Source organism: Ursus maritimus, unplaced genomic scaffold (genome assembly GCF_017311325.1).
Source record: "Ursus maritimus isolate PB19 unplaced genomic scaffold, ASM1731132v1 scaffold_10, whole genome shotgun sequence".
Taxonomy (NCBI): domain Eukaryota; kingdom Metazoa; phylum Chordata; class Mammalia; order Carnivora; family Ursidae; genus Ursus; species Ursus maritimus.
In genome coordinates, this window is record NW_024423344.1 from 13,056,554 (window position 1) to 13,084,207 (window position 27,654).

At 40.4% G+C, this 27,654-nt stretch overlaps 1 protein-coding gene across 1 annotated transcript in view; it reads right to left on the bottom strand.

The window, feature by feature from the left end:
- The window catches only part of STARD13 (StAR related lipid transfer domain containing 13), a 177,712-nt gene that overhangs the window by 36,299 nt on the left and 113,759 nt on the right, over positions 1–27,654 (bottom strand). Inside the window, exons 2-4 of the mRNA XM_008692223.2 lie at positions 25,153–25,224; positions 22,257–22,338; positions 273–336 (exon numbers count right to left, since the gene is read on the bottom strand). Coding sequence (XP_008690445.2) covers positions 273–336; positions 22,257–22,338; positions 25,153–25,224 — 218 coding nt within the window. The remainder of the gene's footprint in view (positions 1–272; positions 337–22,256; positions 22,339–25,152; positions 25,225–27,654) is intronic.

Sequence of the window (27,654 nt, forward strand, 5' to 3'; positions counted from 1 at the left end):
ATCTTAAAAAAAAAAAAAGAAGACATATTACATCTTTATGCAAGACCTCTGATCAAAACTACGGCAAAATGAAATGGTTGAAATGAACAGACCTTGGCTTGGGTTTCTAATGGACTTATTTATGATGGTTGTGATAAGAAGAGAGATTTGGAGAACAAACGTAGATGGTCAGGCATTTCAGAATTTTGCTTGGGTTCACGTGGTTTTTAATCTATGAACACAAGTTTCTTTTGTTGATACAGCCATGATCTTAGCAAGGTGGAGACACCTACCTTTTTCCTTTGGAAGTTCACATCAAGTTTCATTGAGGCACACTTGTTCAATGTATTTAGTCGTCTAAAAAGAAAGAAAAAGGTGATGATTGCTACACTAATAAACCCAAATTTTCTTTTCAGTTTGACAGTTCTCACTGATTCCCTACAAAGTTGAAAGTGCAGAAACAAGAAGGTACGTCCCAAGAAACTACTGCACCCACTCCAGATGTGCTATAGAAGTGCTCCCGCTGGTTCTCCAGCCCCTCAGACTTGAGAGGACTCTGCTGAGGAGCCTACCAATCCCTGCCCATTCCCTAATTTAAACCCAGTCTTTTCCTGACTTCCCTTTCCACCATTTTTGGAAATATGAGCAGTCATTTTAGCCCTGCTCTCATCAGCCCCTCTATTCATTTGCCACCTCGACCACGCTAGCCCCAAATTCGGATCAGCTCAACCACCTGTCTTCTCCCTGCTCTTGGGCTGTGAGTGTAAATGGAAAAATAACTCAGTGCTGAATTATACGTGCTATAGACTAAATTGTGTCCCCACCAAAACTCATATGTTGCAACCCTAACCCCATGTGACTGTATGTGGAGTAAGAAGAAACTGAGGTTAAATGAGGTCATAGGAAAGAGCTCTGATCCAACAGAACTGGGTCCTTATAAGGGGAGAACCCAGAGAGCTCGCTCTCAATCTGCCATGTGAGAACACAGTGAGAAGGTGGCTGTCTGCTAGTCAGAAAGAGAGTGCTTACCAGGAACCAAGCCCTGCTGGCACCTTGATCCTGGACTTTCCAGCCTCCAGAACTGTGAGAAAATAAATGTCTGTTGTTTAAGACACCCAGTCTGTGGTATTTTGTTATGGAAGCCCGTGCTGACGAATAAATACATTTTGATTTTCAGCCTCAGCTGGGCTCCCAAAATTGCTACCCAGCATTCCTTTCATTTTTTTCTCTGGTTGGCTCCCAATCTCAGATTGTGAAAAATATCCCACAACAGAGGACTTAGCTGCTGCTGCCAATGAGAAAGCATACTGAGTATAAGCTACTGGACAGGAGTTCTTTTAATAATCCTCTCCTTCAACACACACACACAAAGGATGTTTCTATTCTTTTTCAGAGCTAACCCTTTATTTAACCTTGTTTTTGATTTCAACATCCACCACTTCATCTGGGACCATAGTACCTCATTCATTCTTCACCTCAGCAGATCCTCTCAACTGCTTTCTTCTCTTTTTTTTTTTTTTTTTAAGATTTTATTTATTTATTCGACAGAGATAGAGACAGCCAGCGAGAGAGGGAACACAAGCAGGGGGAGTGGGAGAGGAGGAAGCAGGCTCACAGTGGAGGAGCCTGATGTGGGGCTCGATCCCATAACGCCGGGATCACGCCCTGAGCCGAAGGCAGACGCTTAACCGCTGTGCCACCCAGGCGCCCCAACTGCTTTCTTCTCTTTGAGCGTATCCCTGTCTTGAACAAATTGACTAACCAATTAGTTAGCTACCTAAATAACCATGATCACACAAACTATTAATTTTCCCTTCAACCCTAAGTTTTTCATCAAGCAACCATGCTACCTATCCCAATATTCCCTTCCTTATATGACTCAATTTGCCGAGAACAGTCTCAATTTTCATTCATTCACTCTTCAAGCCATTACAATCTAACTTCATGAGAGGCTCTTTGCAAATACCTTCACCGTTTGTTTTATTTGATTACTTTTTAAACATCGTATATATTGAATGCTTACGGTTGGTTTAAAGAGTCAAACATTACCCTCCTGTCCTTTTCCATTTACCCCTCTTTGGCAGCAACTCTTTCACTGGTTTCCTTTTTTTTTTTTTTTAATATTTTTTTATTAAATTATGTTAGTCACCATACAGTACATCCCTGGTTTTTGATGTAAAGTTCCGTGATTCATTAGTTGCGTATAACACCCAGTGCACCATGCAATATGTGCCCTCCTTACTACCCTGGTTTCTTTTATTGGTGTTTACCTCTGATGACATTGTTTATGCTGTTACTTCTTAATTTTTCAATTCAAATCATTATTTATAGACTTTGTTCTATGAATGATGAGGATTTATTTATTTTTTACTACATTTTCCCATCACTCACCTTCCCCACATTCATACCCCTTATCTCTTATAATTATAGTTATGTGATCATTTCATAATTTTTGATAAATCCATATTCAGTGTTTATTACATTTTTTATTGACCATGTAAACGCTGTTCACATGTATATCATACTCTGATTACTTTGTCTTTCATTCTCGACTTTTCATTATCCCAGGAGTTAATATGCATCCTGTTTGTTTCCTTAGTTTTCAATGTATTTATTCCTAAATTCAAACTCAAACACCTCCTCAGCTTAGTATCTAACTCCCTAAGTGCGTTAATCTATTAATATCCATTAATCTAATTTCTTGGCGATCTCTCTCAGAGCCTTCTGACCTGTTCTAGCTGGGGTTTGCTGCCCTTGTTATTCTATTCTATTCTATTTTATTTTATTTTATTTTACTTTATTTTATTATCATGGGCTGATCAGATTTCTCAGCACTCAGATTCTCCTGCAGTATGTTATCTAATATTTTGGACCTGAGTTACAAAAGAGGCCTGAGAACGTCAATATTTGGAATGTAAGTAGACTGTCAATGAAGCCCCCATTTTTAATTGAGTGTCCCACCTTCAACTATGCCTGGTGTCCCCCAGCTTAGGGAACGTCTGTTTTAGCCTCTCTAGGGGATAAACTTCTAGTCTTGTGCTGATGATGGGGAAGAAAAGGCACCAACATATAAGTTGGGGGAATAAATTGAGGGCTCTAGCTACTTTAAAATAGAACTTCAAAGAACCCTCTCCTTTTTAGCCTACCTTTTTTTTTTTTTTTTTTTTTTAAAGATTATTTATTTATTTATTTATTTGACAGAGACAGCCAGCGAGAGAGGGAACACAAGCAGGGGGAGTGGGAGAGGAAGAAGCAGGCTCCCAGCAGAAGAGCCCGATGTGGGACTCGATCCCGGAACGCCGGGATCACGCCCTGAGCTGAAGGCAGACGCTTTAACGACTGCGCTACCCAGGCGCCCCATAGCCTACCTTAAACATCATTCCCCATTTTGGAGCTTTTTAGGATTATTGTGGTACAGACTGAGTTAGCTTATGACTTACTTCACTGACCACTTAGCTTTTTATTTCTTGGGCTTGCAAAGTTCTCTACTATATTATTTCTGTTTTCCTGCTTTGAAAATTTTGTAGTTGTGTGGGGCGCCTGGGTGGCACAGCGGTTAAGCGTCTGCCTTCGGCTCAGGGCGTGATCCCGGCGTTCCGGGTTCGAGCCCCACGTCAGGCTCCTCCTCTATGAGCCTGCTTCTTCCTCTCCCACTCCCCCTGCTTGTGTTCCCTCTCTCGCTGGCTGTCTCTATCTCTGTCAAATAAATAAATAAAATCTTTAAAAAAAAAAAATGAAAATTTTGTAGTTGTGGTGTCTCTCTCTGTATGGACATTTGCTTTTGTAAAGGCATGTCTCTCTAAATCAGCGGGAATTTAGAAAGCAAGAAAATTCAGATGTTCAATCTCCCACCTTTGACCGATGACTTTTTTTTTGTATTCTGGCTCTGCAGTGGCTTTAAATTTTCAGCTCAATGAATTTTGGCAATTTTAACTACCCTCAAACAAAGCAAAGAACATTTTTTCACATCAGAAAGTTCTCTTGTGCTCCTCTACCATCAGTTCTCCTCACCACCACATCCCCTCCCACCACCCCCAGGGACATTCTCTTTCTGATTTCTGTTGCCCATAGACTGATTTTGGCAATTCTTGGTTATCATAAAAATGGAATCATGTGCTATGTATTTTCATGTGTCCGGCTTTTTTTCAGTTAACGCAATGTTTTTGAGATTGATCCATTTTGTTGAGTATAGCAATAATCATTCCTTATAATTGCTTATAATTCATACCATTATGAAGATATACAACTGGTTTTGCATACTCTTTTGCTGATGGACATTTAGGCTGTTTCCAGTTTTGACCAATGACTTATTCATCAGATTCAATATCTTCTTTTTAGCAAAGACCTATTTGTAGCAATGGACACTAATTACCACTCTCCGTTCCTTGAAACTCTTGTCTTTGGCATTCAAGATCATGAATTCTCTCATCTCTCTAAACACTATCTCCTTCTTGTCACCAAGCAGTACTTGCCCCTTAACTATTAATATCTTTTAGAATTTAGACTGCAGTCTTCGCTTTTCACGGTGCATGAGTGTACTGAAATATCTTATCTCATCTTAAGATAAATTAGACTCTGATGATGTCCAATACTCTTTCTCTAGCCCAGACACATCAATTGAGCCCCAGAGTTATATTTCTAACTACTCACTAATCTCACCCATTTGTGGGGTCCTCTGGCCCTTCAAACTCAACTTTCAAAACTGAGCTCATTATATTCTCTTCAAAACCTGTTTCTGTTATTTAATGTCTTATCTTGATTAAGAGCATCACCAAGTAGGCCACCCAAACCGGAAAATGGAGTCATCTTGACACTCTTCTTTCAGATCTGTATTCATTTGATCACCAAGTCCTGTCAATTATACTTCCTTGATATTTTTGAAGTCTTGCCTCTCCTTTGGCCCTACTTTGGTGCTTTCTCATCTTTTACCTAAAGTCAGGCAACAGCCTCTTAGTTGGTTTCACTATGACTTCAAATGCTTCACGTTGAAACCAGTTCTATTTTGAAACTTTTTCTCATGTCACTCATCTATTTAAAAATATTTGATGACTTCCCTCATTTTCAGCCATCTCCAGTTTATACACTGACTACACATTCATTAGTGTCAAATATAATAAGCAACCCTGGATTAGAAACTGATCATTTAGTCTGAAGCTATCTTTAGCATGGGCTTGGCCTTTGCTCTTTTAACTGACAGCCTATCTTTTTGGTCAGTTCCACAGGTGTTAACATTGCTGTCTAAGAGCTAAGAGTAGTATGTGAGGTAAATTTTATATATACATTCTCACTTGGATATATAATGAGATATATAAGAGCTTAAATAAAGATATGATATGTAAGAGCTTAAATAAGTCCATGTTGCTTATTTGGCCTCTCTGTAACAGGTTTGTTTGGTAAGAATTGCTTATTATTTATAAAATTTACTTTTCTAATAAACTTGCTCTTCCATTATACTTTGGAAGCACAAACAAACCTTTTTATTCTATGCAAAAGTTTTTGATCTACTACATATACAAAAGCCATCAAAGGGCTCATCCTTTATATACCACATGCCTGAATATGCTTTATACTTTCTGACACAAACAGGAAGTTCATTTATCATTTTTTAAAGCTAGAGACTCAAACTAGATTTGACTGTAGATTTAGGTCCTTTTAGCTCCCCTAAACTCAGATATTTGCTGGCACCTTAAGAATTAATCTTCTACCAGGAGAAAATATTTGCAAAACCTGCATCTCATAAAGGACTTTTATCCAGAATAAAGAACTCCATAATCAATTCCATAATAAGTCAAACAATCTGATTTTAAAAATGTGCAAAAATATTTGAACATACGGTTCTAAAGGAAGATATTCAAATGGCAAATAAGCACATGAAAAGATGCTTAACATCAGTAATCTTGGAAGAAATGCAAATTAAAATAATAAGACACCACAACATACACTGGAATGCCTAAATTAAAATCACTGACAATACTAAGTTTTAGCAAAGACACAGAACCACTGAAACTTCCAAAGGATACAGCCTTTCTGGAAAATAATTTGGCAATTGCTTATAAAATTAAACATATTCTTAGCATTGGACCTAGCAATTCTACTCTTAGTTCTTTATATCCAAGATAAAATAAATTATACATCCATACAAAGACCTGTACTTGAATGTTCATAGCAGATTTGTTCACAAAACCACCAAAAATTGGAAATAACCCAAAGGTCCCTTAACTGGCAAATGGAAATAAAAATTGGGGTACATACATATAATAAAATATTCAACTATACCAAGTCACTGACTACTGATACATGCAACAAAATGGATGAGTCTCACAGGCATTATGTTAAGTGAAAGAAGCCAGACACAAAAAGCACATACTATATAACTGCATTTATACAAAATTTTATAGAAGGTATATCTGTAGTGACAGAAAACAGTTCAGTGGTTGCCAAATGCCAGCAATATAGAACTTTTTGAGATAATGAAAATGTTCTATACCATGATTGTGGTGATAGTTACATAACCGTATATATTTGACAAAATTCATCAAGTTGTGTATTTTAAGTTTGTGATTTTTTTGAATGTATATTATACTTAATTAAGTTGGCAATTTTTTGAATGTATATTATACTTCAACAAAGCTGAATAAAAAATACTGTAAATGAGTGCCATCAGTGGGAATGGTGCAATAAAAATCTCTAACACTCTGAGCCTCTATAAAAACAAGAAGACTATTGGCAATAATTGTCAAAATCAACTTCTGAAGAACTCTGGAAATTAATAAAGCCTTGAGACAATCCAAGTACTGTCTATTTAAGAAAAATGGTTGAATCTATGTAAGAACAGTGAGATTTGAGGCATCCGAACTTGTCCTATTCTCATGTTTCTTTTCTCAGTTTCGCAGAAGCTTTGAAAAACAACAGCATCACAATCAGAGTAGCTGTGAAAACTGACAGCCTAGAAGCCACTGGAGAGGGCAAAATGGCTCCGGCTCCCCAAAAGCTCCATTATTAAAGAACTGTCATTATCTGAACTCTCTGGCAATTCCCTGAATGCCCCCATTCATAGGGCTTATCTTCATTTAACCTGACTCTGAGCTCATCACTGAGAATAGTTTTTTTTCCTAGGGTGTTTGTCAAAAACAATCAGTGGCAATTTATTTAACATCGCATCTGCCTAAAATGGTGATAACATTTGGGCCAAACAAGATATGAACCAAAAGAAATAAAAAGAATAGCTGTAGGAATGAGATGTCCATAGGGGACTTAGAAAAGTTCTAACACATTCTTAGGAATCTAGAAGGCCAAGTACATATGCAGAACTGTGTGCATACCTGGAAAAGGCATGAGAATGTCCTAATTTCTCACCTCTGTCTGGCATTGGTGTTCTGTACAAGCTGTCTAATCATTTGCTGACCCTCTAACCAAGTAGAGACTTCAGTGGTAATATATTGCAAAGGATTCAAATTTTGGAGAATTAGTTGAGGAAAGTTACTAAACAATAGCAACAACAACAAACCTTGGGGAGGGGGGTCTGATTTTGAGAGGTGCTACATTATAATGTGTGAAATGTCCAATATTAAGTGAAAAATTAAAAGACAACAAACCAATTCTAAAGTTTAGATGGAGAGGCATAAGACCCAGAATAGCCAATATAATACTGAAGCAGAAAAGAAGGTTGGAGGATGGATACTACCCAGCTTCAAAACTTACTATAAAGCTAAAGTAATCCAGACAGTATGATATTGGTAAAAGGATAGACAAGTATATCAATGGAATAAAATAGAGAGCCCAGAAATAGGCCCATACCAGTGGTTCAACTATCTTTGACAAAGCAGCGAAGGTAATACAACAGAGAACTGATATCTTTCAACAAATTGTGTTGAAACAACCGAACATCTACACACACACACACACACACACACACACACAGACTCCATCTAGACATAGACTTCATACCCTTCCAAAAAATTAACTGAAAATGAATCACAGACTTAAGTATAAACACGAAATTATAAAACTCCTAGAAGATAACATAGAAGGAAATCTAAATGACCTTAGGTTTGGTGATAACTTTTTAGATACAACACCAAAGGTATGATCTATAAAATAAATAACTGATAAACTGAACTTCATTAAAATTAAAAACTTCTGCTCTATGAGAGAAAATGTCAAGTGTGTGAGAAGAAAAGCTATAGACTTGGGAAAATAATTGCAAAAAAAATCTGAAAAAGGACTATTACCTAATATATACAAAGAAGTCTTAAAACTCAATAAGAAAACAAACAATCCATTTAAAAAATAGGCAAATAGTCTGAACAGACACTTCACCAAAGATACACAGATGACAAATAAGCACATAAAAGGATGCTTACCATCATACGTCACTATAGAATTGCAAATTAAAATAGCCATGAGATAAACATGATACACCTATTAGAATGACAAAATTCTAAAACACTGACCACACCAAATGCTAACAAGAATGTGGAACAACAGGAATGCTCATTTACCGCTGTTGGGAATGCAAAATGGTACAGCACTTTGGAAGATAGTTTGGTAGTTTCTTCCTGCCAAACACACTCTTACCATAGGATTGAGCAATCATACTCCTTGGTATTTATCCAAATGAGTTGAAAACTTATGTACACATAAAAACCTGCACAGGAATGTTTCCAGCAGGTTTATTCATAACTGCAAAAACGTGGAAACAACCAGATGTCCTTTAGTAGATGAATGGATAAATTAACCGTAGTACATTCAGACAATGGAATATTATCCAGCGTTGAAAAGAACTGAGCCATCAAGCCATGAAAAGACAAATTACTAAGTGAAAGAAGCCAATCTGAGAAGGCTACAGACTGTGTGATTCCAACTATAAGACAATCTGGAAAAGGCAAAACTATGGAGACAGTAAAAAGATCAGTGGTCGTCAGGAGTTAGGAGGGAGGGAGGGCTGAACAGTCAGGGCATAAAGGATCTTCGGGCTGTGCAACTATTTTGTATGCTGCTATAACGATGAATACAAATCATTACACATTTATCAAACCCAGAAAATGCGTACGACCAAGAGTAAAACCTAATGCAGATTATGGACTTTGGTGATGATGATGTGTCAGTGTTGGGCCATCAACGGCAATGTCCCACTCTGTGCAGGATGCTGCTGGGGAGGAGGCTGAGTGTGTGTACGTACAGGGGCACACAGGAACTCTCTGTACTTTGTGCTCAAATTTTCTGTGAACCTAAAATGGCTCTTTAAAAAGTCTATTCTTTAAAAGACATCGTTTCGTTTTATTCATTTGAAAATCACTTTATGTATCCAACTGTGAAATTACTGATGTAAAGTGATCTGCATTTTTTTTTTTTTCTCTCCATCCACTGGCCCATTAGTTCTCAAACCTATCTACAAAACTATCGTCATCGAAAATGTCGTGGAAATTTTGGGTACAACTTCGAATATCATACACACAACCATTCAACTCTTCCTTTCCAAATGTATATGCATATCAGATCAGCATGTCGTACACTTTAAATATCATACAATTTTATTTGTCCAAATACGCTTCAGTAATGCTGGGGGGAAAATAGCTGATTTGTTAAGATGAAAAAAAAAAGACACAAAGAGAGAAAGCACTCTTTATGGTGGCCTGAAACTAGGTCGACAGCTCCAGCATGCTGTAACATCAGCCTGTGATTTATCCTGCACAAGGTAAAATTAAACAACGGCCAGACTCTGCAAGAATACGAAATGGATGAAACACACGTCCCGGAGAGATGTAAATGCCTCTTTAAGGACCGGCTGCCTCAGGGAAGAGAACACGTCACATAACAGAGTATTCAGAGCACTTCACCAAAACCCCCGTGAAATTCTGCTATGAATGACACCAAGCTGCATTCAACAAATATTTAGCATCGGTATTTACCTCTAACTTATTGTTAACTCCTAGAAAACCAGGTTATCTGAGTTGGCCTAGCACTGGTTTCCTGAAAAACTAGTCCTGCATGAATAATAATTTTGATTATAAAATTTATTTTATTTGCTGCATGAACATTGTGTCTTTTACTGGATCAGGGCCTCTTTTGAGGCAGAAACCAGAATTTATTCTTCTCACCCACCTTAGGCCTAGCAGGAAATTTTATACGTGGTAGTTTCAGTAGGTTTTTCTTTTTTAACCCAACATATTTTGTTTATATAGGTCTAATCGGAGATTGATTTTAAGTAGTCCCAATAGACTTCGTACCGTCAGAATAACCGAATTATTCTCCCCCACTGAATAGGACAGGCTAAGGACTGCATCTGATCTGCATCCCTAATGCCTAGCACAGGCACTGGCTACGGCGAATCCTCTCAGTAAATGTTTGCTGAAGAAACTTCAGAGCTTGGCAGACTCTAGGGACAATCTGGTCTGACCCTGCTATTTTCGGATGAAGAGAATAAGGATCTGAGAGGACCACCTGCTCAAGGGAGCCACACGTTCGTTAGCAGTGGAGCTAGGACTTCTTCCTGCCAGTGATTTCTCTGCTCCTGGCTACCCAAGAAGAGTTTCAGCGGGGCCTGCAAAATGAGAACACAGTCCTGTCACTAGCACAGGCTATTCAATAAATGGCGATTCCCTTCCCCTCTTCCTCTCTCTCCATGGAAAGAGAAAATCCATTACACATGATGAAGCCTGGCCGCTTTGCGCTTTGGACAAACTGGATTTCTGTGTTAACATAAGCAAAGCAGTTTGATCTTTTTAGAAGAAATGTCACAACGATATCACTGCCAGAACCTGTTAATTTTTACTGTTGTCGTCAGAATCCCTAAGAAGGGCTAATCCATTAGTAAGGGGAGATAGAAATCTCATTTTAAGAGTGAAACCTGAGGTTCTAATGGGAAAGTCAATAAGAAGAAAAGAAGTCAAGACTCATTCATCCAACGGTGTACTATGTACCAGGAACAAGGGGGAGGTACTGGGAATGTGGTCCCAGCCCTTGTGGGTCTCGCAGTCCTGTGTGCAATATAAATATGACAAATAGAAGAAGAAGCAACTCACTTCCTGAGTGCATAAGGACAACACCTCCCAGAGGAGAGAATATTTGAGTAAGCCTGTGAAGGACTAAGAGAAATTTGCTGCCCAGGCTAAAAGAATTACAGGCAAAGCAAATAGGCGTTAAATAGCGTGCTTTAGTCTAGCAATTTCAAGTATGTGACTGGGAATGTCTGCAGAGAAAGGCAGGGGCTAGATCACAAAGGACCAAAATGAATACGTCAAGAGCAATCTGGGCGAGGGGGAGCTCCTGAAGGATCTTAGACAGGACAGTAATGTAATATACAGTAACTGAGCCAAACCTGGAAACTCCAGTGTGTAAGGCATGGGCCAGAGAGGAGGGGCCAGGCTCGGGGAAGGAAAGAGGTCAACAGAACTAGCTGAAGGCCGCATCTGAGAAGCCACAGAATGAGCATTACGGAAAGGAGGGAGTAGATGGTTAGCTGTGCCAATTATTTATGGAAAAGTAAATGATAGACAGCTTCAAGTGTGCCTTTTGGACTTAGCAGTTAGCCAAGGCAGTTTCCGAGAAGCCTGAAGGAAGAGAGCTGAGGGGCAAGGGGACCCTGATAAAGTTAGGCCATGGACGCAGAGTGCTCTTTTAAGAAGTCTAGCTAAGAAAGAGAGAGAGATGTGGGGTATTTTGTGGAGAAAAGGAGTAATTTATCATCATATAATATTTTCCTTACATGTAGAAAGAAAATAATTCGTGAGCTGACAGGTTATTTTCTTCCGGGTTCTAGTTCAGTTTAACACACCTTTATTGACTTCCTGCTCAGCACAAGGCCAGGAAGCCCCCACTACCAGCTACGCCACCGAATAAGATACAGTCCTTACTATGGAACACCTAGAAGCTGGTAGGTAACCAGAACCAGAGTGGGGCGGTGGTCAGCATCAAATCAAAGGGTGCACAGGAGGGAGACCCCGACAGAGAGGGCCCGGGAGGACAGAACCCAGGGGCCATGCAGAAGAACCAGGAAAAGGCACAGCGGCGTGCTTGCCGCGAGGGCTGGGGATCTGCGAGCAGTGCATGTGTCGGAAGCATCTGGGGGCAGTCTGGGCCTTGTCTGAGAGGATTCTTCCACTTCCACTGTGACGGAGGCCTGTCTGGGAGACAGATGTGGATGTCCAGAAAAGCCACAAAACCGTTCCCTTCCTCACATTTACATTTTAGATTCCCATTTTATAGTTCAACTACCAGACTTAGACGGGTCCTGAGGTCTCCCATGCTGACTTAATGGCCACTTTCCTGTGATATTTCTAATATTCCTGCCAAAGCCACGAGAAGAGTAACAAGCAAAGGTACACACATTCATCTCCAACATGCGATTCTGATTAAAGCCCGCAGCCTGAACTTCTCACCCTCCACTCAAGTGTCAGGGGCTAAAGGTATCTAGCCCTGTCTGCTAAGGAGTGTTCTGGGCGTGACGCTCAAAGACCTTCAGAAACAAAGTCACGGAGACTCCAGACGGAAGACTCCTCCTGACCCAGGAATCAATGGCAAGGGGGAGCATGAGTTCCTCCCTGCACACAGGAGCGCAGGGCCTGGGAAAGGTCTCCCTGCTGCCCGGGGAGTTTACAAAAGAGACTGCAGAGCGGGATGGAGAGCTATGCCGGTCAGACAACTCTGCAATGGAACTCAGCAAGGGTGGGGCCTTACAAAAATCACAGGCCATCCAGCGGGAGAGTTTACAGTGTCTGCGGAAAAAAGAGTGTAGTCAGAAGTCCACAGGTGCCTGTCCCAGAGCCACCGCTGAGTCTGCGAAGGCCATGCCTCTGCTCTGCTGAGCTTTTCGCTCTAGCTGTTCTCCGACCAAGAGGTCACGCTGCTGCAAAAGGCTGACCTCTCTTCCAGACCAGAAACCCACAAGCAACTGTGCTTGGCTATTAGCTGGAATGTGGGAGGAAAACAGTTATGCACAGACAGATCTGGCTACAGGAAGAAAAGGAAGGATGTATATGTTGTCGTCGGGGGAATGGATGTGTGTGTGAAACGGTGGGATTTCTAAAATAATTTTTTTTTATTGAGATGTAATTGACATATAACATTGTGTTTGTTTTAGGTGTCCTATCTAATGATTTGGTGTCTGTATATATTGCGAAATGATCACCAGGATAAGTCAACATCCACAGCCACACATCGTTACTTTGTTTTTCTTGTAACGAGAACTTAAGACTTATCCTCTCAGCAACTTTTCAAATATACAATACAGTATCGTTGACTCTGGTCACCAGGTTGTACACTACATCTCCAGAAAAATAATTTTAAATAAGCTACAGGTTCTAATGATCAAGGTTCAAGGAAGAGTGTGAGACCCAAGGTTCAAGGAAAATCAATAAGCTTCAACGGCCACAGTGGCCCAAGAGTAAAGAACTTAAAAAAAAAAAAGGTGCAGGTTTTCTTGGACTTCCTTAGTTTGCAGGATTTCAGATAAATTTTAAATTCACATACACCTGCACTGGAAAAACCAGATGGGGTGTCCCTAGCCTTTAACTGTTAACAATGATTGCATCTAATCCAGATAATTTCTCTAGTGAGAACTGGTCCAAGTTGAAGCAAGGGTCACAACCAGAGATTTCTCTGAGAGGTTCAAAGGTGAAAAGCAAAGCACAAACAGGCCGGGGTTACTGGAAGGTTAAAGCACTCACTCTGGGCCCTGGGGTTGTCTCTGGGCTCCTTTCCTGCCTGCTTCCTGGATACGGGCCCCTACTGTTCAGTCGTAGTCCTCTTCTGCTCTCCTTACTGTCCCTGGATGAACTCATACCCTCTCAGGATCTTCCTACCCGTATATGTGGATGACTCTGCATCTGTCTCCAGCTGAGGTCCCTGGCCAGACCTGCCTCACACTGGACATCTCCTCCGGGTCCCAATCCCCCAGGCCTCAGCTTATCACACTTTCTCCTGCTCAGACCCTGGCCAGACTCCACAGCAAGGGGCATCACCACCCCCAGCTGCTCAAACCAAGGGGAGTCTGGTCACCCTTTCTTCTGAATTACAGCAATACTAATAACACCTTGCATTCATAGGGCTTTGTGAAAATGAAATGAGACCAATGTAAACAGCTTGGTATGCTGCTACTAAGCAATGGTCAGTACTCACTAGATGTTAGCCATTGTCATCCATTATTTATCCGGCAAAGGAAGGCACTTTTAAAAACATTGTTAAGGTTTTTAATAGTGCAATATAAAATATCTAATATAGAGCTAATATATATGTAATTAAAAATAATAAACTCTCCCCTCGATTTGCTGTCCTAGTCTGTAGTTTCTTGTGTATTCTTCCTGAAAGTTTATACACACTGAAGTCATTTTGAGTAGATGGTTGGAAAAGGTTATATAAGAAGCCATTTTAAAATACAAAGACCAACGTTTTTCATATATGTGTGCGTGTGTGTGTGTGTGTGTGTGTGTGAAATTCCCTATCTCTGACCCTGCCATGTGTCTGCCTGTCTGTACCCCAACCAAGGCTGCCCTATACTATATAGGCTCCATTGTGGTAAGGTTCATAGTGGAGGTGGGGGTAGGGAGAAAGACGTCTTTCTGCACATTAACTTAGCTGAGAAAAAAACAGCTAAAAGTTCAAAAGAGGCGCATCAAAATTTCATGTGTTCTTGTCTGGGTAATCCCTACTGGCCTTTTAGGGTCATTTTTCCAGAAGCCCTCTCTGAAATCCCTTCCCTTGCATCTGTTCTTCTAGTGATCATATCATTTGTCCAAGTAAATTGTAATTTACTCATTTCTCAACCCTGGTACAACTGGCATTTGAGGCCAGACAATTCCTGGTTGTGGGGACTACCCTGTGCATTACAGGAGGCTTGGCGGCATCCCTGACCTCCATTCACTAGATGCAGGTATCATGGCCCAGTAGTGATGAGCAAAAATTTGGCCCCAGATGTTGAGGGGGGACAAAATGCTCCTCCCCTTACAGGTTGAGACCACTGCATTAGCCTGAGAATTCAGGGTGAGGATTCTGGCTTATTGGTCTCCGACCAAAGCTTTCTTTGGAAACTCCAGAAGCAGCCTATCTGGCTTTGAATCCTAGCAATGCATTCGCTAGCTATAAGTGGGTCAATTATTTTATAACTCTGTGCCTCAGTTTCCTTGTCTCTAAAATGGGAATCATGTTAGTTAGAGCCTACTTTATAGGGTTGTTATAAGAAGTAAATAACTAAATATTTGTAGAATGCTTAGAGTGGTGCTTGGTAGATAATGAGCACTTTGTGTTTTTAAAAAAAATAAAATCATCATTTACTGGGATCTGTATTTTTTTTATAGCTCAGAATTTTAAAGTTGGAAGTGACCATGATTATTCTGTAACCCCCTATACCTTTCCCTCAATGATGTGTCCAAGGTTTCAGTCCAGTTAATTGTCACATATTACTATATGACGTAACATAATATATAATACTGTACATTTTCTGTGACAAATATTCTAAAAGAGAAAATATCTAGAATATATATTAATATTCATAAAGGACGTGCGTTTGTGTGCAGAGGTAAATTATAAATATCATTTTTGTTAGCACTCTCCTCCACCAGCCCCCCTGCCCCACATGAAAACCATGGTCATTAATTATCCTTTAAAATACAAAGGACAGTGATAGATGCACTCTAGAATCCTAACCAAGTCCATATCTCCCTGAAATGGTATTGAACAAGGTAATGCTCTAGTTTTAAACACAATACAATTGACTAGCACTTACTAGCAACATAAGTTACATGGATGATTTACTGGCCTAATACTAAATTAGAAACTCATAGATCACCTTGAACATCAAGGCCCTATATTATCAGTCTGAGTGAATATCGCAAATCAAAATGCGAATTAAACATATTGCTTATCCTTAAAAAAAATCTCATTTAGGGGCTTTGACTTGCGGCAATTTGCCTTAAAGGTGACAAACATTGCAAGCTATTTTGACACCTTGGCTATTCCTACATTCTGATACAGTTAACAGTTCCAATTAGCTCATCTAGGTACTTAGATTTGCAATTAGCTTTTCATTACTCACAGGGGAAAATATTTTTCAACTAAGAGTTCAATCAAAGAGCATCAAAACAAAATTATAATTGAGGTTGCTAAAATAAGCAACTGCACTACTCTGATTTGCAGTTACAAATGTTTGCAGAGCCCCTACTATGTGCTGGCGCTGTCACAGTCGCAGAAGCAATGTAAGACATGCCTGCCAGCCTGGAAGTTCACACCTTCAGCACAAATAGCAAACCTGTCTAGTGTTCGAGACCTAAAAACAAGAGGCACACCTCTATGTACTCCAGGCCAGGCGTGGGTCTTCCTTGTCATTGATATCCTCAGTACGCTGTGTTTTTCCAGCCATTCGAAAATGCTGCCAGCAACTCACTACGTGTAATTAGGACCTAGGACACTGTCTGTCTACACAGGTGAGACACTTCCAGAAAACCAAAGGTGAGTAAAATTCTTGTCGCGGGTAACATTTGCAGGAGACGTTCAGCCCTCTTGTCTTCATCTGTCTACCTGGCAGAAGCTACCTGCCCTCTGGCTATGGCTCCCTTTATGAGTCTGCATTAGCTCAGCACTTCAAATATGCATTTGAGAAGTGTGGAGCCCACAAAGCTTTAAAATAAAACACGAGACCAACTCTATCACTGCGTCTGCAATGTACCCGTGAGAAAAGGGATAAAATCACAACCCCTTACTGCTCTCCAGGCATCAATCAGTATATACCATGTGAGTGGGTGAGTGTCTCATTAACCACTCATCTATCTCAAAGTTTTATAAGTGCAGTCATTCCCCTCAGGCTGGAGGTCTTCCTTCTGCTTGCTTTCCACTATTTGCTACATGGGATATCAGTGTCCTGGTGGAACTTGTCATGAAGGGAAAGAAGCTGCATACGGGTCCCCTTAGCCAAGCTACCTCCATGTCTGCCTCCGTACCGTGCCTGCTTCCTTTGACCCACCCTGCTGTGACTACTCCTTTGGCCTCTGTTTCACCCACCCCTCCTACGCCCCAAGAATCTCAGCTCGCACACTTCCAGCCAAACACTTTTCTTACTTAATAATATTTTTGGAGACACAGCTATCATAAGAATTATTCCAATTATAACAACCTCCTGCCACTCTCGCCATTTTTACCCGAGCTGGGCCCCTGTGAAGAACACTGTGGTGTCTGGCATCACCACATTTAGACATGTTTACGCAGCCATACCTTTCGGGGTATGTCTGCATGGATCCTGCTGTGGGCTGTGTCAGAGATGGGGCATGGGCCTGCAAAAGAAGCCTTCCTGATTTTTCTGGCTGACACTAACAGTATTATTCAGAACTCTTTAGATCTCTAAATGATTTCACATTCATGGTACTGGGTCATCTCTATAACATGTCTGAAAGGCATTTTATTTTTAAAGAGTAGACTTTGGGGGCAGTGCCTGGGTGGCTCAGTTGGTTACGTGTCTGCCTTCAGCTCAGGTTATGATCCCAGGATCCTGGGATGGAGCCCTGAGTCAGGCTCCCTGCAGAGCAGGGAGTCTGCTTGTCCCTCTCCCTCTGTCCCTCCCCCTGTTCATGTCTCTCTCCCTCTCCTTCCTTCTCTCTCTCTTAAATAAATTAAAAAACCTTAAAAAAAATAAAAAAAGAAAGAGTAGACTTTGATGGAAAAGTCCAGAATTTAGTCAGGGCATCTCAGATCACTAACAGCAGTAATTAGATAAGGATTTACTACCCACATGTATGAGATTCAAAGCTGGTCAGCCATGTCACCAGTGAACATAACTGCGCATTCAGAGACAGTGTTTGCCTCTGCAATCCTGACTTGAAAATATGTACTATAATTTTTATTCTTGGTTTACAATGTAATCCTTTATTTATATTTAGAAATAAAATTTTAGAAATCTATGATGAAGCTACTAGGAACTAATGAGTGAATTTAGATTGTAGGATACAAGAACAATATATAAAAAATTTACGTACTATTAATGAGCAACTGGAAATTGAAATGATAAAAAAATCTCTACTATCTTCAATAGCACCATAAAACATGAAATTCTTAAGTACATTTGAAGAAGTATAGTATCCATATGCTGAAAACTACGGGTCAGGTTCTGAAAAAAAAATCAAAGGACACCTAAATAAAAAAAAAAAAACATACACTGTATTTATGAATCACAAGATTCAGTACTGTTAAGCTGTCAATTCTCCCCAAACTGATCTATGGGATTCAACATAATCCAAATCAACACTCCAGAGGATTTTTAAAATAGATATCAACAAGTTGTTTCTAAAATTTATATGAAACGACGGAGGAACTAGAATAGCCAAAATAATTCTGGAACAAAAGAACAAAGTTGGAGGACATACACTATTGGATTCCAAGACATACATAGAGCTAAGTAATCATGTGTTATATATTGATGAAAGATTAGACATACAGATAAATTGGAACAGAAGAGACAGTCCAGAAACAGACTTACACATTCATGGTCAATTGATTTACAGTGCAGGTGCAAAGGCAATTCAATGAAGAAAGTTAACCTTTTCAACATGGTGCCAAACCAATGGGATGCTGATGTGTAAAAATGAATCTTGACCCATACTTCGTACCTTATAAAAAATTAACTTTAGATAGACCATCAAATAAATGTAAAACATAAGTCTGAAATTTATAGAAGAAAACAAAGGAGAAAATAGTTGTGACCTTATGTTAGGCAAAAATTTCTTAGGGCTAAAAATACGGAAAAAATAGATAAACTGGATTTAGGCAAAATTTAAAACTTCTGTTCTGTGAAAGACACCGTTAAGAGATCGAAAAGACAAGGGGCACGTGGGTGGCTCAGTCAGTTAAGCACCTGCCTTTGGCTCAGGTTATGATCCCACTCAATAAATACTTCGGGAGCTGTTGTCTTGGAATTGAGCCCACAAGTTGGGCTCCCTGCTCAGTGGGGAGCCTGCTTCTCCCTCTCCCTTTGCTCCCCACCTCCGCTTGTGCTCATTCCCTCTCTCTCCCTCTCTCTCAAATGAATAAATAAAATCTTAAAAAAAAGAGAGAGAGAGAGAGAAAGAGAGAGAGAGAGAGATTGAAAGGACAAGCTACAAACTGGCAGAAAATATTTACAAAACCCATATCTAACAAAGGGTTTACTCTAAAGCATATAAGGAACTCTCAAAACTCAATGATAAGAAAACAATCAAATTTTGAAAAATGGGCAAAAGACTTGAACAAAGAAAATGCAGGTATAGCAAATAAGCTCATGAACAGATATTCGACATCATTACTCATTAGGAAATGAAAATTAAACTCATAATGAGATAACTCTAGACACCTATTAGAATGGCTAAAACCAAAACAAACAATATATGCCATGGGGATAACAGGTACAGCCTAGGGAATATAATCAACGGTATTGTAATAGCATTATATGGCGACAGAAGGGAGCTCTGCTTGTGAGAGCATAGCACAATGTAGAGACTTGTTGAGTCACAGTGTTGACCACGCGAAACTAATGTAACATTGTGTGTCCACTGTACCTCAATAAAATTAACAAAACAAAAACCGACAGCAGCAAGTGCTGGCAAAGATGTGGAGCAGCCAGAACTCTCATACATTGTTGGTGAAAATGCAAAATGATAGGATCACTTTTGAAATGTCTGGTGATTTCTTATAAAGTTAAAATATAGTTATCAAATGGACCCCACAATCCCCTTCCTAGGATTTTACCCAAAAGAAATGAAGACTTATGTTCACACAATATCTTGAATATGAAAATGTTTATCATTGCTTTAGAACCACCAAAACTGATGACTCAAATGTCCTTCAGCTGGTGAATGGACAAACTGCAGTACATCCGTACGATGCAATGCTGCTCAGTTTTGGTACTGACCGACCCACCAACGACATGGAGGAATCTTAAGTGTACTATACTAAGTAAAAGAAGTCAGGCTCAAAAGGCTACATATTGTTTCATTTCATTTATATGGTATTCTAGAAAAGGCAAAACTATAGGTACAAAAGCCAGATCAGTGGTGGCCAGGGGGGTGGGGTGGGGTGGGAGTAGGGTTAGAGGTTGATGCCAGAGGGGACCCAGGGAATTTTCGGGGGTGATGGAGCTGTTCTTCATATTGGTTGTGGTGGCAGTTACATGCTCAAAAACTGTTCACTCAAAATAGTAAATTTTACTTTATATATGTATATATACCTATATATGTATGTATATATGATGTTTTGATTTAAAGAAAGCATACATTTTGGGGCGCCTGGGTGGCTCAGTTGGTTAAGCGGCTGACTCTTGATTTTGGCTCAGGTCCTGGAATAAAGCCCCACGTAGGGCTCCATGCTCCGCATGGAGTCTGCTTGAGGTTCTCGCTCTCTCTCTCCCCGCCCCTCCCCCTACTCATGCATGTGAGTGCTCTCTCTCTAAAATAAATAAAATAAAAATCTTAAAAAATTTTTTAAAAATTAAAAAAGAATACATAAATTTAAGACATTCAATGGAGAAAATAATAATGTAATATAATATAATTAAAATATAAAAATTCCTTTTTTTTTTAAGTCGGCTATAAAAATGCCCTTGGTTAAAACTAAGAGGGGAAAATTCAGAAGGAGGTGCTGATGGAACAGTTCTGGGTTGAGTGAACTCTTATGAGCAGGGAGATGCTCCTGCTTGGGTGCACCCCAGATACCCTGAAAACACTGGTTTTCCAATTCATTACCTTTAAAGAGTCACAATCAAACCATCCGTTTCTCTCATAAATGCTTGCAAATGGCATTTTGTGCTTATTTGTTTTCTAGCCCACATAGCCCTATAATCTGTGATTTGAAGAGTTCTTTGCTCTTCTACCCACTTAAGCAAACCTACAGTACTGTTTTCCTTAAACATTCAGATATCACTTCTTAATGCAAATCTATTTTCTCTTCACATAGGAACCACAGAGTGAATACAAAAATATGTATGCCTGAAGATTCAGGAAGATTAAGGTTATTTGCACACTATCCTAACATACACTGGTCTCTCCTATCTTGACAAAAGTTTTGCTCATCATTACTTTCTGATTAAACTACCATCTTTCTATGTCAATGCAGAATGTGCTAGAAAGAACACTGGATTGCAAATTTTAAGTACTGCATTTTTTCAAGTTTCTAATTTTTTTTTTTTTAAAGATTTTATTTATTTATTCGACAGAGACAGAGACAGCCAGCGAGAGAGGGAACACAAGCAGGGGGAGTGGGAGAGGAAGAAGCAGGCTCATAGCGGAGGAGCCTGATGTGGGGCTCGATCCCATAACGCCGGGATCACGCCCTGAGCCGAAGGCAGACGCTTAACCGCTGTGCCACCCAGGCGCCCCTGTTTTGTTTTGTTTTTAAGGAATCTCTACACCCAGTGTGGGGTTTGAACTCACAACTTTGAGTCAAAAGTTGCACGCTCCACTGACTGAGCCAGCCAGGTGCCCTGAAGTACTACGTTTTAAGGTCAGTTCAGCCCATAACTAGCTGTGTGGCCGCGGAAAAATGACTCACCGCGTAACTAATATTTATCTCCAGCCCTGACCTCTCTCCAGGGCTTTAGTTAGGAAACTTCAAATTTCTACAGACACGTACAGTCTCTCATGCAGCACTTAATTGTTCCTGGATTTTCCTATCACTCAGATTACAACTGTTACTTATTTGTTCCTATTTTCATGCTTTATTTCTTCAACTAGATTTCTCCAACCAGATTATAAATTCTTGGAGGGGAGGGAAGTACTCATATGCATCTTTGTTTCTATCCAGCATCTATCACCTAACAAAGGCCTAAATATCCCAGGTTGCTGATATAATTACTTGAGCTTACATATTTTAGTTTGCTGATATAATCACTTGCCTTTGCAAAAAATACAGCCAAGTTTGACATACTCATGGAGTTTTTCAGGGCCTTCTCAGGCCCTCATGCTGTGACCTCCCCTGCTGCCTCCTTCCACTAACCCACCCCTGACCCCAATCACCACAGTCTATAGCTTCGTCTTAATCTAGTTTGTTCATAGCACTGAACACTCTCTGAGATAACTTCTCCCTCTCCTTCTCTTTCTCTCACTGACTCTTTTTCCTCAATCTATTTTCTGAAGCCTCCGACTAGGATTTAAGCTCCATAAAACCAGGGTCCAATCATGCTTACTGTGGCATACTTAGAACTTGGACCCAGGCCTGGTACAGAGTAGGCACTCAATAAATACTTAGGGAGCTGTTGACTTGCCCCGCAATACAGTGATACCTGTTGGAGACTGCACAATTGAAAGTAACACAATCACACGACTTACCTGTAAAGAGGTTCTACAAGGTCCTTTTCAAGAAAATCATGATCATTCTTGACAGCCACAATGTTGATGGGAAATTGGGAATCTGAAAAGAGAGAGAAACAGAGACGTTTTTGCATCTCGTTTTTATCTGAATAGGCACCAATATCTTTTGACCACCACATTTCAGTACACAGGACTGATCTTGGCAGTTACTCCCCCACTGATGGATGTGTTGGTAATGTTTAAAATAGTAGGCAGTTTTATTTTTATCAAAGAAATGCTCTTCAGGATACAAAAGAAGTATGAAATATGAGAATAACCAAGTGTTTGCCCTTGGATAGGATCGAATACTCGGTGCCTGTATTGTGGTAGTCCAGCATAAATGCAGACATTTGCCTCTGTGAAGAGCTTTTATACTCTCACTGTCCACCTAACGTCACTGACTCTTATCTTGATCAGTTCATGAAATACTCAGTTTGGCATATTTTTTTTTTTCGGAAAGGAAATGTCCAAAAATACCCAAAGCTCAATGGCCCCAAATGTGTACTTTTGTAGCAAAATCTTGAGTCTCTTTAGATTATCAGCAAAATATTCAAACAACTGACTCTATCCAAAGAGAATAGATTCCAACATCATGACTTTTCTCCCACAGACTATTCCGGCCAACTTTGGAGGTCAAGGGCAATCCTCAAGATGCAGTGTTCATTTTAGGTACCTTATTCATGGAGGGAAAAATTTAGAGATCATTCTAATAGAGGCTATAGTCAAATCTAACAGACAATGTCAATTCATTATCATCATCCTGCCAGTCTTCCTCTTTCTCATTTTATATTTTGCATTGCCGGTCATAATAAATCCAAAGGTATCTAAACCTTAATGTGAGTTGGAAACAGAAACAACATCTTTTGGTGATAAAAGTAACGTGAGTGCATTCCAGATGGTGCCAGAATGAAGACTGTCTTGTTCTGCTAGAGAGGGAGTGTGTGTAATAATGAGAAACAGAGACACCAAAGCCCAGCTGCCTCGGCTTTGAGTCTTACACTGCTAATATCTAGCTGTAGAACTGGGGGCAACTTATCTAACCTCTCTTGAGCCTGTGTTTCCCCATCTGTAAAATGGGGATGATGATAATTATAATATTTACCCTGTGGTATTGAGAATATTTGATGAATAGCATAGGTAAAGTACTTTCAACAGAACCTGGCACATAGTAGGCTCTATACTATTTGATCTTTCTTATTATGTTTATTCAATGCATATGGCTTAAACACAATTTAACAGGCACCTTTTACTTACAGCAGATTTTTTTTTCTTTAGAAAGGAAATTTCCAAAAATAACCAAAGCTCAATGGCCTCCAATGTTATCTTTTGTAGCAAAATCTTGAGTCACTTTAGAGTATCAGCAAAATATTCAAACAATTGATTCTATCTAAAGAGAAGACATTTACTTTACCTCTTAGCCATTTGTAGACAGTTCCGTTTAAATTGCATAGTACTGTGAGCTTACAAAGAGAGTTCACAGGACAGGAAAAAAGTCACTGCGTTATGGCTCAAGAGACTGATTTTAATTCTGATTCCTCCACCTTTTAATGTTGGAAAAGTCATGTAACCTCTTCCGGCCTCTCTCTCGTAATCAGGAAGTTGGTGGTGGGGCATGGGAGCAGGGTGGCTTAGACCAAAATTATAAAGCCCTCCTTGCCTACAAGGCCACGGTTTATCAAACTTGTGTCAGAGATTCTAGACTTCAAAGCACATTCCGAGATATACCTTCCTTTGTCCTTAGGGAATTGAAGTTAGAGAACTAGAAACAAGTGCTTTGTTTTTTAAAATATAAAACTGAGCTTAGGTGAATGAGTGAGATTCACCAGTGACTGCAGGTGAATTTTATCGATTCTTCCTACACACATTTTATGACATCAGGAAGAGAACTCGATGCTGCTTCGTGTGCTAGATATCCTTTTTTAGCCCTACAGACCCACTCTCCACTTTTCTATACCCTGCTTTGTGCCGAGGACCACCCGTGTGGATGGCCTTCAAAGGGGATCCGTGTCCTCTGGCTTCCTTTCGTGTTTGGCCAATGGGAAGCTCTGTGGAGACGGAGGGAGGAAGGAGTTCGAGGTCAGGGTATTTACCTTCCTGGTTCTCACCCACTGCCATCTGTGTCCTCTGCTCGAAGGATCCTCTCTTGTTCTGGGTTCTGGCACCCTCTCCCTCTGCCCATCCCTTTGGGCCTATGGCAGTGGCAGCTCGGCTGCTATGAGCTCTGGGCACCTGGACTGTTCTTCAGGGTTTCTCATATCCTGCCCACATCTTTGTAATAAACATATTTAGAAATAAATCCTCCTCAGATTATCTTGAGTGTGCCGTCTGCTTACTGTTGGGATCCTGATTCACTATAGATAAGGACGATCCAAGGAGGAGGCAGAATTGATTATAATTTGGCACAGCATAGGGAATACGGTGACTGACACCACAATAACATTGCACGGTGATGGTGGTGACCACACTTAGTGTGGCGAGCACCACACAACGTACAGAACTGTCGAATCACTGTGGTGTGCACCCGAAACCGACGTAACACTGTCAATTATGCTTCCATAGTAACGGCAATAATGAAAGCCACCGATGGTAGAACTTTGGAAGGAAGAGGCAGAGGTGGGACTGGCGGTGAAGAGAGGAGAAGCAGAAAGTAAAGAAGTGAGAAGCAGTGTCGAGCAGAAAGTCAGGTAGGCCTGGGCAGCAATACTCATGTCTAGACTGGCATCAGTCTAAGCCCTGGGATTACAGACACTGAGGGAAAGGGACAGCGAAGAAAAATGGATGAGAAGAGACTTGGAAGTCAAAGTACACCACAGGGTATGTGAGGCTCGTTTCGGGTTAATTCTCTTTATAAAGAGTGAAGGGAAGGCCAGCTTACCCTCATACAACTGAGCGTATTGTGGGAACCCAGCAGCACGGAGCCAGTCGCATGCTTCCTTCGCCTCAATTTCTGAAAAATACAAGAAAGGGAAATGCATGAGTCCAATGGCCACACACTAGCACTCTACCTTAATCAGGAAGAAACTGGTGAGCATTGTACAAGTTATTACAAAGCAAAATTGTTCTCAGGTAAGTCTGCATAAGTAGGCCTACCAGAAATGGGGGTAAAATGAGCAGGTATCACAAAGGTACTTAGGTGTCTATTCAGATTATTGTCTAACGTCGATCCACAAGTATTTAGGTAATAACAAAACCACAGATGACAGAACACAAAGGCTGAGTTTCAGGAGGGAAAAATGTCTTATTTATACACCAGGGAACCAGGGGGCTACAGAGAAGGAGGAAATACTTTCTTATGATCCTTTTTTTTTTTTTAAGAATTTTTTTTTAGCTTTCAAAGATAAGGCTAAGAATACTTATCCAACATTCTTTTATTCTTTTTTTATAATAATAACTTTTTATTATATTGTAAGTCGCCATACAGTACATCCCTGGTTTTTGATATAAAGTTTGATGATTCATTACTTGCATATAACACCCAGTGCACCATGCAATATGTTCCCTCCTTACTACCCATCACCAGCCTATCCCATTCTTTTATTCTTTCACTCTTGGGATAATGAAAGAAAGAATACAACTGGATGGTCTATGAAAATGTATTTTCTCATGAAGAAAGGTATCACAAAAATCCAGTGTATTGTTATTTCTCTAATTTTTCTAACGGCTTTAATTCCCAATGCCTTCTCACAAGATGTTCATTCAAGCACATTAGAATGGTTTCAAGCTGCAGACGACAGCATGGAAAAGCAAAGCTGGTTATCCGGAACTGAGGCGAGTTTGATGGGGCTGCTAGAATCTCTGAGGGCCGAACCCAAAAGGTTGATACGTCCTTTGGGTGACCACTCCGCTGTGGACGTACCAACAACACACGGGACCACCTGCTTGGAGAAGCTGTGGAGTGAGATGGGAGGAGTCTACAGTATGTGAACCAGGTCACTTTTTGACCTTGTGAATCCTGGATCATTTCCCAACCACAACTCTGTTAGATAAATATGAATGCAAGGGAAAAGAAGTTCATCTGTCAAAAGTCCAGTTTCTCCAAACAAAATTAAACAGCCTATTACAACGGGTCTCTACCCAGTCCCCTTCCTCTGCTGTTGGGATGGAGCCCGATCAGATCACTGTATTTCCATTTACTCGGATGTTCATTTCTCCCCATAGCAAAAGCTGGAGAGTACAGGGTGTTCTTGGGACAACCGCAAAAAACGATCCACACTAACACTGGCTCTGGGGCTGAGCCTGTATCCCTGCAGTGAAAGCACAATGTCTGTGCACTGAATTCAGGGAAACAATGTCTGTGCAGCATAATGTTTAATGTGACAGAGCTATCTGCTGTATGTTAGGTAAACAGACCAAAGACCAGATCTTGCACAGGCCCCAAAGGGAAGAGAAACACTTTCAGCCCCGTCCCACTGATCTGGTTGAACATGGATTGAGATTTGTCATTGAATCCAGGGAAGCAAGCCTGTGGTGGTCCCTATCCCAGAGTGACCACTTCCTCTGGCATCCCCTAGTCCACTGTAAGTTCAGTGATTGACAATTCTAAATCTTGCGTTTTTTTGTCTGGCATGAGGGTTTTTTACATAATTGTTACCAGCACAGACCTAATATGTACTCATTCCTGCCATGCAGGCATCATTCAGAAATACCCGGGGCACCCAGCTGGAAATAAAAGCTCTGGAAAGCATTTCTCTTAGGAGGGGTGTCTCTGAGATCCACAAGTGCGGTTCAAAACGGACGTTCTGCTGAACTGTACCGTATTAGCTAATGTGGGCCTTCTCTTTGAAAGGGTGAAGGCCAATTCCTGTATGGCTTGAGTCCTATTTAGTACTCCTCTGAGAGTCCTTATATGAAGGCTTTCACTTTGAAAATCACACACGTATTTCAGGGGAAGTAGGAAATGCACATTCTGACCTTAACACGTGGCAAATGCGGCGCGTTTCTACTGAGTCATAGATAGACTGCTGCCTTCTAGATTTTCAAGCTTCAGATTTGCTTTCTCTTTCAATATAATACAGCGGTTAGTAAGGAGGAAATATTTAATTTCTTGGTATTCTCTACACCTAATTATGAGCCAGCGAGGCTTTTTTTTTTAAATTTAATTTATCTATTTGAGAGAGAGAGCGCTGGAGCAGGGGGAGTGGCAGAGGGAGAGGCTGTGTCAGGCTCTGCACTCAGCACAGAGTCTGCTTGAAATTCTCTCTCCCTCTGTGTCTCCCCCCTTGTGCACGTCTGAGCGTGCGCGCTCTCACTCTCTCTCTCAAATAAATAAAATCTTGAAAAAAAAATTAAAAGCTTCTCTAGATCACTTCATTTTTTCACAAGAGCAACAAAGATAATGAACTGAAATTCTATGCATATGTAAATTTGAATAATCAAA